Source organism: Equus przewalskii, chromosome 29 (assembly GCF_037783145.1).
Source record: "Equus przewalskii isolate Varuska chromosome 29, EquPr2, whole genome shotgun sequence".
In the NCBI taxonomy this organism is placed as follows: Eukaryota; Metazoa; Chordata; class Mammalia; order Perissodactyla; family Equidae; genus Equus; species Equus przewalskii.
This window is the reverse complement of record NC_091859.1, coordinates 42,915,613-42,931,672: the sequence shown is the minus strand read 5'-3', so window position 1 is coordinate 42,931,672 and position 16,060 is coordinate 42,915,613. Positions and strand designations below refer to the sequence as shown.

At 56.7% G+C, this 16,060-nt stretch overlaps 1 protein-coding gene across 2 annotated transcripts in view; it reads left to right on the top strand.

The window, feature by feature from the left end:
• The window catches only part of CELSR1 (cadherin EGF LAG seven-pass G-type receptor 1), a 148,447-nt gene that overhangs the window by 54,041 nt on the left and 78,346 nt on the right, over positions 1-16,060 (top strand). For both annotated transcript variants that reach the window (XM_070599889.1, XM_070599888.1), the window contains exon 2: positions 1,757-2,395. In XM_070599889.1, the coding sequence (XP_070455990.1) occupies positions 1,757-2,395 (639 nt within the window). The remainder of the gene's footprint in view (positions 1-1,756; positions 2,396-16,060) is intronic.

The following is a 16,060-nucleotide window of genomic DNA, read 5'->3' as shown; positions in this document are numbered from 1 at the left end:
TCAATGAGCTGCAGGTGTGGTCTGGGCCGTCAGCTTTCTGCTCACAGAAGCTGTAGACAGAACCCAGCCCTTACCTGGCAGGCCACTGGGTTTTGTGCCAGCCTTAGAGGTGCCCTCCCCACAGCAAGCTTATACAAATATTATTTTCACTTTCTAAATTTGCCCTGCCAGGTTATCACGAGGACTGGGTGGAACAGTAGCAGCGCGCTAGGGGCCTGACTTCCTAAGCCGTGGGTGTTATTATTGGAGCGGCAGCCGGGGCCTCCCTCCAGCTATTAAGTGGGGTGATGCTGGTTTTCTCAGAATCTCTCTGATCTCGGGTTTGCTGTGATAGTTAAATAGAGCACCCAAATGTGTTGTGACTTCTGGAGCAGTTATGCTTCTCCGTTGTTTGCACAAGTTATGTGACTCATGGTCCCTCCCAAAGTGGCTTGTGGCTCCCAAGTGCCTGAGAAAAACAGTGCCAGGGTGTGGAATCTTTGATGCTTCTGCTCCCCATTATTTTAAGGGCTCCCTGTAAGCCTTGAGTCTTGGTGGGGACTTTGCTGGGCCAGAGTGACGACAAGGTGGCCTCTGGGTTTTGTCACCTGACTGCATCCTCTCAGTGGTCCCAGGCTTTCTTGCATCTTCTGCAGCTTCCCAGAAGCAAGCGGGAAGGGGTGCCCCCATGGCTCCTGCTTTCTTGGGTGGGCACCCGCCAGGCTGTCGGTTGAAGAGGGGAAGGAGAGATCTTCACCCACTAGGGGCTCACAGGATTGAGGGGGGTCACTGGCTTACACAGTTGGCTCTGTGCCCCATGGAAACTGGGGGGTGCGCTTGTGGGGGGCCACAGGCAGGGAGCCCGGGCAGGAGGAGCAGAGGGGCAGGATCCATCAGAGCCGTGGGGACACAGAATCTGAGCCAAGCCAGAAGGATGTAAACTGTCAGGTTTCTCTTGGGTCCCATAGCACATTCGAGGCAGGGCCTGGGAGGCAGGTGCAGGCCCCCTGGCTGGGGTGGCTGCACCTGTCACGGATGCCGGGGAGGCTGGTGCTGCTGCCCATGGCCGTCCTGGGGAGAACCCCTGGGGCCAGCCCTTGAAAGATCCTGATTCTGGGCTCAGAACTGATGGTGTGCTCATCTTTATAACCAAAGTATTCCACCCTTTTTGGTCTCAAAATCCTAAGTCCTTCGTTTCATGATTTGCTCATTTGTGTTGGCTAAGCTGCAGCGTCATCTCGTGTGTGTCTTTCTAGAGCAGCATTTGCTGAGTGTCCCTGTGTGCTGGGCATGTAGAGATGAATCAGTCACAGCTTAAGGGAAGAGAAGCCGTCAACACAGCATAGACTAAGGCCACACCTGGGCGGGACCATCCTGGACAACTGTGGGGTCTGAACTGGGCGGGGGGATGGGTGGGATCGGGGTGGGTCTCCTGGGGCCTGAACAGGTACAGAGGTGGTAAAATGGGCTCTCAGTGTCCCTATGTGTCTGCAGCGAAGCATGTGAGGCAAGGGGTCTCTGGGGCATCGAGGGGCTAGATCGTGGTGGTCGTGGGATGTCCTGCTGAGAGGTTAGGGGTCCACCAGGGACTTCTGAGCGAGACAGACATGATGGGAGCTGTGTTTTGGAAACCAGGTGTGGAGGGGGCTGAGAAGTGGGGCTCAAGGTGGTGGTCACAGGTGGGGCCAACATGGGAAGTGGGGATGCTGTACCCGGGTGGGACCGGGACTCCCATGGGCAGTCATCCGAGTGACCCCACCCTCCTTGTGTGTCACAGATGGCATCCACAGCGTCGTGGCGCTCTGCACTCTGCGGGTCACCATCATCACGGACGACATGCTGACCAACAGCATCACCGTCCGCCTGGAGAACATGTCGCAGGAGAAGTTCCTCTCTCCACTGCTGTCCCTCTTTGTGGAAGGGGTGGCCACGGTGCTGTCCACCACCAAGGACGACGTCTTTGTCTTCAACATCCAGAATGACACGGACGTCAGCTCCAACATCCTGAACGTGACCTTCTCGGCCCTGCTGCCTGGCGGCGTCCGCGGCAAGTTCTTCCCCTCGGAGGACCTGCAGGAGCAGATCTACCTGAACCGGACGCTGCTGACCGCCGTCTCCACGCAGCGCGTGCTGCCCTTCGACGACAACATTTGCCTGCGCGAGCCGTGCGAGAACTACATGAAGTGTGTGTCGGTGCTCAAGTTCGACAGCTCGGCGCCCTTCATCAGCTCCACCACCGTGCTCTTCCGGCCCATCCACCCCATCAACGGCCTGCGGTGCCGCTGCCCGCCGGGCTTCACGGGTGACTACTGCGAGACCGAGATCGACCTGTGCTACTCCAGCCCCTGCGGCGCCAACGGCCGGTGCCGCAGCCGCGAGGGCGGCTACACCTGCGAATGTCTGGAGGACTTCACGGGTAGGTGTCGCTCCCCTGGGCCCCGGGGTGGGCGCGGGCGGTGGGGAGGCCCGGTCACTGTGGCTTTGCACGAGGCTCCCAGTTCTCACGTCAGAGGGTTTCCGGTGGCTTCCTCTGTCCATGTCCCTACTGAGGGAAATGGTCAAAGGACAGACGCTGGGCCTGGGTGTCAGCCCCGGGAGCCTGAAATGATTTCACAAGTGGCATCTTCGTAGCCAGCAGGCAGGCAGCTCCGAGGTCTCTATTGACCCCGTGGGACTTGTCACCTCTTTATGAGAACATTAGGAGGAAGATTATAGTGGGAGAGCCACCTGAAAAAATCGACGTGCATGAAATGGTATGTCCTCCTTTTAAGTGGCTTTAAATTTAAAGTACTTCATTCCGGATTTCAAGTTTAATTGGTTGTTGTAAAACCATGTACCTGGGAGAGAAGTCGTGAGCCATTAATCCTTTGGGTCTGGGAAGAGGTTCGTTCCTTCGTGCCTTGTCGTCGCTGTAGAGATCGCTCATGTTCTCCGCCTTGAAGACGCACTCACGCCGAGACATCCTGACTAGTCCCAGAGGAATGGCTCCGAAGGCGGCTCACAGCTGTTTCTGAAAATGAACAGCCCGCCGAGAGCCGCACAGAAACGCACGTTCTGCTTTGGTCTCCTGTCTCCTGTTAGATAATGTGGTGGCCCCTGTGAAAATCCTGTTTACGACGGCCCCGAGTGTGAACCGCCTGTCTTTTGGGGAAGCTGTCTGGGGATTAGGCGGGACTTGGTTCGTACCGGAGGTAGCGCCGGGATGCTTCCATGTGTCCCCGGTTAGCGTGTTTAATGTAAACACCTGAGCAGTCGTCCTCTGCTCTGTGGGACAGCGCAGGTTGATCGAGCTTAGGACTGGGGTTTAGGGTGTTAGCAGGTATTTATCGAGCAGGAAGAGAGAGTAAACCTGGTCACGCAGGGAGAGGAAGGCAGCTGTGCCTGGTGCTTGGCATCAGGAGAGGAGGAGAGGCCCCTGGAGAGGGCCCTGGCAGCTGAGGAGGTGGGGTGCGCCCCGCTGGCCCATGTGCGCCCCAGCCTGCTTCCAGTCAGGCGGTGCAGCCCCGCGGTGAGAGGGCGCTTGATTGCCTGCCCGTGTTCTCCCCTCCCCCGCCTGTCTGTGGCTGGCTGGCTGGCCGTCCTTCCCGTCGGGTCCAGAGGTCTCTTCCTGCTGTCTTACTGAGTGTTAGTCTTCAATTCCTGGCTGTCCTGGGGCTTGGAGTGGCGGGAGGAAGGCAAAGGAGACCCCCGGCCTGCGAAGCCCACCCTGGGTCGTTGGGGTGGGGGCTCCGGGTGTGCCGAGGAGACCTGGCCCGGGCTCCCCTCCCCCAGCCCCACTCTGAGTCCTAGTGGAGCTGTGTACCCTGGGAGCTTCGAGAAGCAGGCAGTGGGACGCCCCTTCCTCTCCTTCCCACTTCACACCACTGAGCTGCTGTCGTGGCCTCCTCTGATGTGCTGTGTCCCCAGGCCCCCAGGAAAGGGCCTGGTGTACTCCAGGGGGTCAGCCTGTATATGGTCATTTGCTCTCGCCACAAGCATTGAGTGCCTGCTGTATGCCGGGCCAGTGCACACATCAGACCTGCGCCTGCCCAATCGGGTGGGCCTCCCAAGGTTATCTGTGCTGGTTGAGACACATGGCGGCAGGGACCTCTTGGGGAGAGCCCCTCACACCCCCAGGCTCTGGCGGCTTTGTCCTGAAGACAGTCGGAAGCCTTGGGTGGGGTCTCACGCGGGTGAGGAGACCAGCTCCGCCTCGAGGACGCAGCAGCAGGCCTGCATTGGAGAGATCCAGGATATAAGCTTGGGGCCACATGTGGGCAGGGGAAACCGAGGCCACTAGAGACCTGTGGACCCCTGGATCCTCTCCAAAGAGCGATTGACCTGTTGAAAACTTGCAAAGTTCTCAAATTTCATTTTCATCACTAGAGTCGTTTCTAGAAAAATAATGACCGGGGAATGGCCCGGTATGTCATCACCAGAAGACGCACTGAAATGTCGTGAGTGGCATGGGACTAATTTGAATGTCTTTGGGACCAAGATTATCATACGAATTTCCCTTGAGATGGGACTGATTCAGACTGATTACTTTTGCCCGGCCCTCCTCCCTCTCTTTCTTCCCTCTTTTCCTTTGAAGCCGGTGCTCTTTGGCTCGGAGGTAATTGAGCTCATTTATTCGCGGTGAAAGCAGCGCTGTCGTCGCCAGGGTTTTATTACTTGCTCCCTGGTAAGCCGAGCCCCGGCCTCGCGGTTGGGAAGTCGGAGGCGGCCGAGGCCCCTGGAAGACCCCGGCTTCCTGTGTTGCGGGACAGGAGACGAGCGAGGGGAAGGAGGCTATCAGTTAATTTCAGGAAAAGCTCAGTGAATTCAATGCTGGAAAAAATACTCCTGTGTTTCTTAAGTCCACTTGGGCCTTAGTGGAGTATCGAGGCTCCAGAAGACGAGGGGTCCCTGGTCCTCGTAGGGAGAAGGCCGTCACCCTTGTCACCACGTGTCCGTGCAAATAAGGCTCTGTGCTGGGGCCGTGGTTGGGGCTGCAGCCGACCCCACCCAGGAGGGATGGGGACACTGGAGGTGCTGACCTTGTGGAGGCGTGTCGGATGCTGTCCCAATTTCTTTCTCAACTCAGTAGACGTTACTGAACAACCGCTTTGTGACAAACACGCACCCCGTTTCCCCCAGCTCTCGGCCCCTCAGTTTTACAGTTTGTAAACTGCGTGGTTTTGGTTTCTGTTAAATTCCTCAAGGATGCGGGCCCATTCTTCCTGTCTCCCCACTTCCGTACCTGCTGTCCCTCTGTCATTCCCTCCCTCAGAATCCAGCTCAGTGGCTGCCCCCTGCTCTGAGAAGGTTCTAGAAAGTTTCTGACTTCCTCAGATGGCATCTCTCTGTCTTGCTTGAGCGCCATGTTCACGTGCTGGTTTCTCCGCTCTCATGTTGGGTGTGGTTCACTTATTTCCACGTCCCTTAGGATAACAGCGATTTGCAGCTAATATTTATCGGGCACGTCAATGTGCTGTACTATTCTAGATGATTCTACGTGTGTCATCTCAGTAATCCTCACAGCAGCTCTGTGGCCCCATTTTGTAAGTGGCGAGACTGAGGTATGGAACATCGGGGTCTCCAGCCCAGTGGTTCTCGCTGAGGGGGGTGATTCTGCCCCTCACGACATCCGACAATATCTGAGGACCCGAGGACATTTTTGTTGTCACAGCTGGGGGTGTGGTGCTAGTGGGTGGAGCCCAGGGATGCTGCTCAGCATCCTACAGCCCACGGGACGGGCCCACAGAGAGCCGTCCTGCCCCCACGTCCGTGGAGGAGGAGAAGGAGCCTGGCTGCCCACCGGCTGCGAGGGGTGAGTCAGGATTCAAACCTGGTGTCCTGGCTTCCAAGCTCAGATTCATCTGCCCTGTGAACTCCCCAGGGAGGAATGGCTCGGTGTCCCTGTTTACTGGTCCTTTGTCTTCATTTATTTCACAGGCACCTTTTAAAAGTGCCTTCTGTGTGCAGGGCACTAAAGTCTCAAAGTGAGGTGTGATGGGCAACAAAGAGCGGTGTTGCTGAGCAGGCCAGTGGCCCCAGGAAGAGAGTTTCACTCTGCGGTCAGCCTGTTGCCCGAGGGGTTGGCAAGAAACTGCTCCTTCCCGGCAAGACACTGGACCTCCTTAAATCCAGGGAGGCCTTAGGACACGGTTCCAGATCCTGGCCTCTTGGTTCACCCTCTCCCTGATTAAACCGTCTAATCTCGCGTTCCTCACCGACCTGGCATCGCTCGCTGAGGGGAACTGAGGGCACCGTTGTCCTCGGCTCTGCTGCGGGCCCTTCCCCCACGTCTGCGAGCCCACGAGGTGGGGACGTTGTCATCCAGTTTTAGGAACACCGAGGTGCAGAGCTGGGTGGGGGCCCGGGCCAGCACCGGTTCTGGATACACGCCCCCCCCCAACTCCTGTCCCCCCTCCCTGGGCTCCTCATTTCAGCCCCTTCAGGGCTCACAGTAGATGCCCTCACCCCCCGCGTTTGATCCGTCACCCAATCCTGACGGGTCTGCCTTCATGCTCCAGCCTCCTCTCCACTGCTCAGCACGCTGTCATCACCTCGGCAGAGCCTCCTGACCTCTCCCGCCTGCTCCTCCTGCCCCTGTGATCTGCTCTTCAGGGAGACCCCGAGCGTCCAGTTAAAATGCACAGGATCCCATCCCACTAACCCTCCCCCGTCCCACTGCCCTAGTGCAGCGTCTCAGGGATCCAGCCTCGCCTGGTCTGACTGTCCTTTTCTCACCTTCTAGAAGCATGCCAGGCTCCTCTTGCTGTGGCCCCTTGCACCTGGAGTGCCCTTTCCCCCAGGCATTCCCCGAATGTCACCTCCCTGTCCCCATTCCTCCATCCTCACCACGGTCCCCTCCCCCGTGGCGGTGGTCGGAGGCTGGAATTCGTGTCTGCTTGGTGCTGTCTGCTCCCTCCTTTCTGCAGTGGACGTCCAGTGTCATCTGTCTATTAGTACAGTGCCAGACATACAGTAGGCACATAATAAATACTCGTGCAGGGCCGAGGGGATCAGGGGTTAACTGGCTCACTCCTCCACACAGGCCCCAGAAGATGTCGCAGGGATGCGACTCCTGCCATGTTGGGCTCACAGTAGCACCTTCACTGCTTTTGTCACTGAGCCGGAGGGACAGGACTCTCCTCCCGTCTCCTTTGTCCCGTCCTGGGGGACGCCGGCGTGTGGGTGACTCTGTCCTGCTGGTGTGAGCGCTGGCCGAGCCCCAGCTCGTCTGGTCCTGTTCCTGCCGCACAATATGTGCTCCTGCACGCTCCCGCTCCCCAGTGTGCCCGAGAAGGCTCTGCCCCACTCTCGTGTACATATATCTTCTCGCTGTGGAGCATGCAAGGTGATTTATCATCTCAGAGTCACGTCTGCCCACCGGGAACATTCCTGAGGAGGCGGTAGCTTTGATGTCACCCAGGAGGGAGTCTCCTTGTACCGCTGCACTCTGCGTGTTGCGGGGGAAGGCTGGCGGTGGCCTCGCCTGGACAAAGGCCGTCTGGGCGCCCATCCTGGGTGGCTCCAGCCAAGTCTCCTTTGTTAGGGTCCTGTTTCTTCTTCAGCCCCTGTTTTTAGGCCCCTGGGCCGCTTGTCTGGATTCAGAGGGTGTCTCAGTGAACAGTCCCGCCTCTGTGCACGCAGCTGCCCCCAGGCTCCAGGTGCCCACGCTGCTGGACGCTGCATCGCAACGGATGCTCCTCAGGCGGGATTCAGCCTGGTTTGGGAGTCAGTGGGGCAGTGGCCTCTTAGGATGCTGTGCTTGAGTTGGTGTAACTACCCCGGGGTGGGACATGACAGTTGTCCTGGGCAAGGGCCTTCCTGGCATGCTGACTGTCCCCATGGTGACCGGGGTCCCCAGGGCTGGGGGCCCTGACTGTCCGTCCCCCATGATGAGCTCCTCATGGTCAGGACATTCTGTGTAGGTTCAAGGCCAGGGAAACTTTTAGTGTAAAAATCTAATCATCTTTTCTGTTCGTGGGAGAAAGTTTAAAATCAATTCTGGCTCTTCTCTGATTCTGTTATAAAACACACTCATTACTCCAACTCTACGTTTTGTCTTGAATTCTTCTGCCAGAGTAATGGTGTTTCCATCATCCTGTGATACACTAATATACTAAATAAACGGTCCCGAGCCAAAAGCCCTATGCCTCCGTCAGACTGGAAACGCTGCGCGCGTTCTGAGCCGCGCTCTCACGCTGCCGGGTGACGTTCCCCTAATACATGGAGAAGTCAGGTTTGCCAGCACCTCCTTCAATTTACGGGATTAAAGCCCCACTTCGGAATATTCCTCGTCAAGTTGAATTTAGTCCTTAAACCAGAGAGTTAATTATCATCTGAAATAAAAATCATTACCTAGCCTATAATTAAAATCTCAAAGAAAGCAGAAACAGAATCCTTTCTTAGGAAATTGTACTTTTCAGATATTCAGGATTACTTCAAGTTTTTCTCCCTTTAGCACCTTTCCAAGTCTTTCCATTTAGCTCTTTCTACAGATTCCAACCTTTCTCTGGTACATTATCGTGAAGCCAGGGCATTATTGCTTCTGGGTGTCTTCATTTTCCATTAAAATCATATACTGAGAGATCTCGGTGTGGATAAATTTAACTAGGTATCCCCTGTCCTCTTCCATGAAATTCTTTGCCCCAAATGCTGGGGCTTTTGACGGACAGAATTAGCGTCCTCCTCCCATGGTCAGCGTGTGTGTGCACAGCCGGCCGCTGGGGACAAGGATGATCCTCAGATAGACCTGCGTTCCTCCTCGGGGCTTCTGTGACAACAGACCACAAACTGGGTAGCTTCAAACAACAGAAACAGTTTCTCCCACAGTTCTGGAGCCAGAAGTCCAAGATCTCGGTGTCAACAAGCTCGCTTTCCCCCGGGAGGCTCCAGCGGACCACCCTTCCTGCCTCTCCTGGGTTTCGGAGGCCTCAGGTGTTCCTTGGCTCATAGATGTGCCCCTCCAGTCTCTGCTTCTGTCCTCTGACTGCCTTCTCCCTGTGTATATTGTGCCTTTGTCCAAATTCCCCTCTTTTTATAAGGACACTCGTCATTGGTTTAGGACCCACCGTAATCCAGTATAATCTCATTTTAACTTGACCCCAGGACCTATTTCCCAATAAGGTGGCATTCACAGGTACCAGAGGTCAGAACTTGAGCGTGTGATCTGGGAGGACGCAATTCCACTTGCTTCAGGGCTTCCGGTGGTCGGTGGTGGTGACCACTTCTTGTCAACATGCTTGTGGAGCTTCTGCTGAACCAGAGGGTGCTCCTGGGCAGGGGACAGGCTTCTGTGGTTTATTTGCCTTTAGACTTCTGAACACAAGAGCATGGAAGTTCCCCACGTCCCACCCAGCCAGCTTCTTGGAGGTTGGGATAGCTGGGTGCAGGGCCTGCGTCAGCAAGGAGCAAAAGCATACACTGAGATGTCTGACTGTGGCCGGTTAAGTGACCCAAGGACGTGCCACATGCAGTCAGGACCTCCCTGTGATGTCACACCATGCCAGGATGGGGCTCCTGGCTGGGTCCTGCTGGGTCCCCGCAGTGCAGGCTGTGGGCGTCCGGGGCGTGTGCCTGTGGAGAGCAGCTGCTTCTGCAGAAACAGCCAGAATGTGGGCTCCGTGACAGCAAGGACTGGGCTTCCCCGTTCACCCGTCAGCTGGTGTCCTGCGGCTGCTGTGACAAAGTGCCACAGACGAGTGGCTGAAACAGTACACATTTCTTCTAAGTCCCTTCTGGAGGCTCTGGGGGACTCTCTCCTTTTCCAGCCTCAGAGGCCGCCTGCACTGCTTGGCTCATGGCCCGGCCTCACCTCACTCCAGCCTCTGCTCTGTCCTCACAGCTCCCACTGCTGACCCTCATGCTCCCCTGTGCCTCTTGAGGACCCTTGTCATCACCTCAGGCCCCCAGTCATCCAGGACAAGCTCCCTGTCTCAGGATCCCTAATTGAACACCCCTGCGAAGTCCCTCTGGCAATGTGAGGTCACATCCTCACGCTTCGGGGTGTGGGACATGGATGTCCTTGGGGGCTTCCTCATTCTGCTGACCACACTCCCGGCTCCCACCAGTGTCTGGCACCACTTGGCACTCGTAAATATTTGTGGGAAGATGAGTAAGCGAGGCCTTTGCCATCGGCACCGTGGTGGGGGCTGGCTGTCCCCCACCGTTTCTCTGGAGGCACAGCGTGGCGGGCCATCGGGCATTGCTGGGAGTCCAGTTTGAGCCCCTGGCCCGAGAGTGACAGCCCCAAACTTCCCCAGGGAGAGTATTCTCTGCTCGCACCCACTGCCCGTTGCCCCCTCCTGAGCTTTCCCTGGTGCAGACAGACAGACATCTCTCTGTCACACTCCCGGGGTGGGGGGCCTGCGGGGCCAGGGTAATGAGGCGAGGCAAGGCTTGCTCCATAGAGCTGGCCACGCACAGCTGGAGGGAGGGAGTTTGTGTTAAGGAGGGCACTCTGGCTGTTCTCCTGACTCTGGGTGAATAGGTGCTCTTTTTTCTGGACATTGATCTGTCCCAAGGAACTCTCTCTCCTCCCAGCACCACGCAGGAAGAGGAATTCGAGCCATCGGTGGGGGGTGCTGAGCTGCTGTTTGCATGGGTGATTAAGGCTTTAGTTAGCATTCCAGCTGAGTTTGGACACGTTGCTGTTTGAGAGTTGGCGCGGTTTCCCTACGAACTGATAAAGGAGTGGGGCCGCCTTTCCAGCCCCGCTGCACACAGCTACCAGGTTTACCTTCCACCCATAGGTCGTCTTCCGCACGGTCAGCAGGAGCATGCCCAGACCCTCAGCCTCCCTCCCTCCCTCCCTCCCTCACCCACCCCTTAGTGCCATGCCCACCAGCAGGGGCCGAGCCCTGTGCCTCCCTTTCCCCCAGGGTGCAGGGCTGGCCCATCCCCACCTGCCCATCCCCTCTCTCTAGGAGACTTTCCCAGGCCCGCCCTCGCTCCCTCCCTCTGATGTCCCTGTGTCCTTAGAACTAAATCATGGTCCTATGTCCGAGATGTCCTCCTGGAGCTGGTTCTTGAGATAGGTAGGACGGACGTCCTGGCCGAGAGGCTGGCCATCCCAGGGGCTCCCCGGGGGACCTCTCCTAAAGCTGGGGGCCTCTTGACAAGGCTGTTCTCAGGCTGTGTAGCCCCCCCCCCCATGGTCCCTGGAGAGTGGCAGCTGCAGGAGCCCAGAAGGGCACACGGGAGCCCTGGACGACCCCATGTTGGGACTCTGGCTTCTCAGTGTGGGTTCGGGCCCCAGGGCAATGTGAAGGCTGCGTCCCATCAGCACCCAGGGCACATTGGCTGGGGCCCAGGCTGCCCAGGTCAGGACCCTCCTCCAGGTTCTGCCTCATCCAGGGTCCTGGAGCCTCCTGAACCCAATATCCAATATCCTTCTGAACCCATGACCCCGCCCGTCCCCTGGCTCAGGAAGACCCTGCCTTTGCTTTTAGGGGGCTGGAAGCGTCTTGTTGAGGGAGTCGAGCTGGGGTTCTGGGCGTCAGGTCCTGGTGGTCAGCTCAGCTGACCCTCCCCCAGTGCCCCAGACATCTCATGTGCACATGTCCAGGGCCCCCTCTGGTTGGCCTCCTCCCGCCCCAGTCTGGCAGCCAAGACTCTTGAAATCCACCTGTGTTGTGTTCATTTGGCACCTCCTGGGTCCTCAGCTGCTGCCAGCTGGGGCACCCCACAGGCCTCGGGGACAAGAGGGCGCTTTCTCTCCAGTGGCTCCGGGTCCACTGAGGCTCGAGAGATGCTGAGAGGTTTAAGGGGCACTGCTTTCTCTGGGGGACTGTCCCCAGAAGATTTCTGCTGAATCTGGCTGGTTCCCTCGGTGTGTTTAGGATTTGTGGCCGTTTCCTGACTGCTGTAATAAATGACCACAAACCAGGGGCTTACCACGATAGAAGTTAATTCTCTGTTCTAGAGAATTAGAGACCAGAATTCTGACGTCAAGCTGCCGGCAGGGTCGCGCTCTCTCTGACGGCTTCAGGGGAGGGTCCTTCTTGTCTCTTCCAGCCTCTGGTGGCCTCTGGCGTTCTTGGCTTGTGGCCCCATCAATCTGTGCCTCTGTCCTCACGTGGCCTCCTCTTGTCTCTAAACTCTGCCTGCCCTTCCCTCGTGAGGACATGTATGATTACAGAGGGCCCACCCCGATAACGAGGGTCTTCTCATCTCAAGATCCTCACATGAGGCGATCTTCTCTCTTGCCGTCTGAGCTGATATTCCCAGGTTCGGGGAATTAGAGCCTGGGCATGCCTTATAGGGCCACCGTGTAGCACACTTCAGGGTTGGTTCCTTTCTCCCCACCCCCCCCCGCCCCCTCCCAATGATGGGTGTGAGGAGAGGGAGGGTGGGGAGGACAACCGTTTTCTGAAAGGAGGGGTCCCCAGCTGTGGCTCCGGGCCGGGACTGGCGGGCCAAGGGCTGGGATCCTGCTTGAAGCCCCAGGAGTTTAAAATGCACACCGACGATTCAGGTTCACCCGGTTCCTCCCCTCCAGTGTGTGGGTGACTCCTGTAAGGAAACCGAAGCCGTGCGTAAGCTGGTTGTTATTCTTTGCTGCCGGAATGCATTTTTTATTTGTATTTTTAAAAATGGGTGTGTCTGGGGCTCTCGGAATTTACTTCGAAGACAATAATGAACTCATCCCAAGAAGGCCCCACCTGGGACAGGTGGTGTGGACTTCCGGCTTCCCCTCCCTCCTGGTGGGGCGTCAGGGGGGGTGAGTTGGGGGTCAGGGTCTTTGCAGAGGCCTCTCCTGGCTGCTGGCCCCATGGGGGTGAGGGCTCCGGGGCAGAGCCGGTCACCAGGAGGTGAGACCATCAAACAAGTTTGAAACTTGGGAGGGGCCATAGGAGGTGATGGAAGCAGAACTGAGAGGTTGGAAGGTTGGAAGAGAGCTGGGGCAGGGGAGAGGGGCTGTAGGGGCCAGGGCTGGACAGGGGAGGCCTCCGTCTCAGGAAGTCAGTTAATAACGGGGAGTCAGAATAGAGCACCCCATGCCGGGTGCTCAGCTCAGAGCTTCACAGAATTAGCTCATTTCACCGTGATACCAGCCTCCTAGGTGCTGGGGACGGCTCCAGGGCAAAGAACAGAAATCCTGCCTTCAGGGAGGGATTTCTAGCCGGGGAAACTGAGGCACTGGTCAGGAGCTTGCTCTGGAAACCTCTGTCCCCGGCCTCGGTGCTGTGGGGGATTTGGTGAAGTGGGTGCTGTTGCCCTGGGTGGATGGAAGGATGGGTGGGCGAATTTTCACAGTGTCTAATTATTTGTGACGCACCCTCCCTTTTTCAGACCCTGCAGTGTACCCTGCCCTTTGTGCTTCCTCGGGTCATGAAGCTGCTGATGGGAGTCAGGCTGTTGGATCCTGTCTTCTTGTTAGGATGCCGGACCCCTCTCTGTATCCTCACGTCCAGTGAGGACGGAGGGCCTGGGGTTGTCTTCAGGTCGGTGTGTTTGTGTCTGAGGACCGACTCTGAATTGTCCGTGTCCGCGTCTCCCGGCGCTACGCTCCCTCCGGACACCCCGTTCTCTGCGGGCCACGCGTGTCTTTAATTCTGCCTAAACTTCAGGCCTCAAGTGCAAAGATGCTTCATGCCCGAGTCCTACCCTCGCGGCCTCTGGAAATTCTAGTTTTTCTAGTTCGAAGCCCTTAGCTGTTTCTTAGGACTAGAAGGCAATTGTCTCTTTATTTATTGAAAAACTTAAGTCATCAAATATTTATTCGTCTTTTCCCTCCAGGCCTGAGGGTCTCGGCCCGGCTGTGCTCCCTCTCCCCGCAGGCCTAGGCCTCTCTCTTCCCCCTATCTGGGAGCAGCGTCCAGGGCAAATTCTTGGCAGGCGCAGGAACTGGTTCATGTCAGCATCTCTCTGGTTCCAGCCCTGCCCTTCTCTCCCAGACCTGCCTGGACCATCACAACACACGTGTGCACACATACCGCACACCATGCATACACCACACACACCACCCATGCACCACACACACACACACACCCCCCACAGACATACACCACACACTACACATACTCTGCACACACACCACAAGCGCACACACACACACACCCCCCCTGATCCTATGCCTTCTCCCTTCCCTCGGCCGTGCCCCGCTTCCCCACCCGTTCTCTATGTAGTGAGGCCAAGGCTCCGTTACCCACTTCTGTGTTCATAGACCTGACCAGGTGGGCGCCTGTCACCCAGTGTCTGGCTTCCACCTGTGGGTCCTGTGCCTCTGCTGGGCCCTCACTGGGCCCTCACTGGGCCTGAGTGGTCTCTGTACTCCTCTCTCCACCTTCCACAGACATTCCTGCAGAGCCCAGCTCAGAGGCTCTCCCACCCTGGCACTGGGTTTCTCCTCTATTTCCCTTAATTTTAAAGAATATTTTTTCGTTGCATACAAGAAGTAGTATGTTTTATACACTGCGCCGAGCCTCAGTTTCCTCGTCTGTAAGATGGGGGCATGTAAGAGTTCCCAGAGCAGGGCGCCGTGAGAACTGTGCAGGGACGGACCCAGCTGGGGTGTGGCCGGGCCTCACCCTGTCCTCTGGAACCCTGTGCTCTCAGCACACGCCTTGCAGGGGAGCCCTTGGCCTAAGCCCCGTGAAGCTGGGGCTTCTCCAGGGGACTAAAGCCCTCAAACCGAGGGTCTTTGGCTCTGGCATTGCAGGCTGGGGTCCCCAGGCAGACAGGCAGTGTCCCCTCACGCTCAGCCCCAAGGGTGGTATGGGACAGGCATCCAGTGACGGGAATGTACATGAGGCCGTGGGGGCTGGAGGGGCCTTGACTCCTGGGAGCTTCTGTTTTGCAGTTAAGAATGCTTTTTCCGGGGTGGGGGGAGGTCCCTTCTGAAATTTCTATGTGGGGTTCTGTGTTTGCAGCCGTGGCCAGGAGGCTGGGCCCTGCGTCTCTCATATCGGGGGACTGCCGCGCTGCATGCATTATTGAGCGAGGCTGTCACTTGGCTCAAGTGAACACGATCCTTGGCGTGGGGCGGGTGCACAGCAGGAGGATGGGGTGTTCTCCCAGGTTTAGAATGACTCAGAGCAAGCATTTGACTCCAAGCAGAACACTAGGACGTAGGGAGAAGCCTAAATTTATTTGGACTGAGAATTCCCAAAAAAGGAAAGATACAGTTAAATCTTGATAGTAAGCACATCCGAGAACATTTGTTTTATTAAAGTAATGTTTCTTCTAAGAGCTTTATAAAAAAAATTAAAGATATAGGGCTCACTAAACTTGATCCAAATTATTTACTTCCAGTAAAATGATTTTAAGAATTAAAAACTATCCTTTCACATCTCTTCCCAACTGAGTTCAGTGATGTCAAATTGGTAGCTTGGAATTGGCCGTGACGTGGGCAGGTACATTGTGGATATAGGCAAGTGTCACAGGTGAGGGCTCTCCTGGCGGAGGGCTGGCTGGTAGGATTTGCCAGCACACCACCGCGCAGAAGACACGCTGGAGAAAAAGCCTAAGTTCGTGTTCAAGTGTAAGATAATTCTTCATTCATTACATCAGCATATTTGAATCAACTACGTGAATCATGTAGGTTTTATAATTTTGTACAAGCGTTAATCACTGGCTTGGAATTGGGGAAATCCTGGCATTTATGACTTCATTTCACAGGCATCCGTTGAGTGCCTGCTTGTGTGCCGGGCACTCATCGGGCGCACTCTCCATGTCTGGCGTCTGTCAGGCCCCCTCTCTGTGCTGGGCGGTCATCGTAGGCCCTGTATACACACAGAAGGCATGCATTAGGCATCCTCTGTGTGCTGGATATTCTTAGACTTGGCCCCAAAACAGACGTGCCCCTGCCCCAGAGCCTGCAGAGACAGATGCTAACGAACAGTCGCATGGTGGGTGTCACCCTGGAGCTGGGATGGGTGCTCACTAGACAGGGGAGATTCTGCATCCATCAGAGTCTGCCATGGGCGCCCTGGACCTGGTGAGGCCGGCAGGCGAAGCCTCCTGTTGGGGGGCGTGCCTGAGATGGCACAGCATCCAGGCACGGAGAAGCTATGCAGAGGCCAGGAGAGAGGATGCCAGGCTCAGAGGAATATGGTCACTGTTGGGTTATCATTGTTGATAGTGGTGAGCATGTATGAGTATGTAC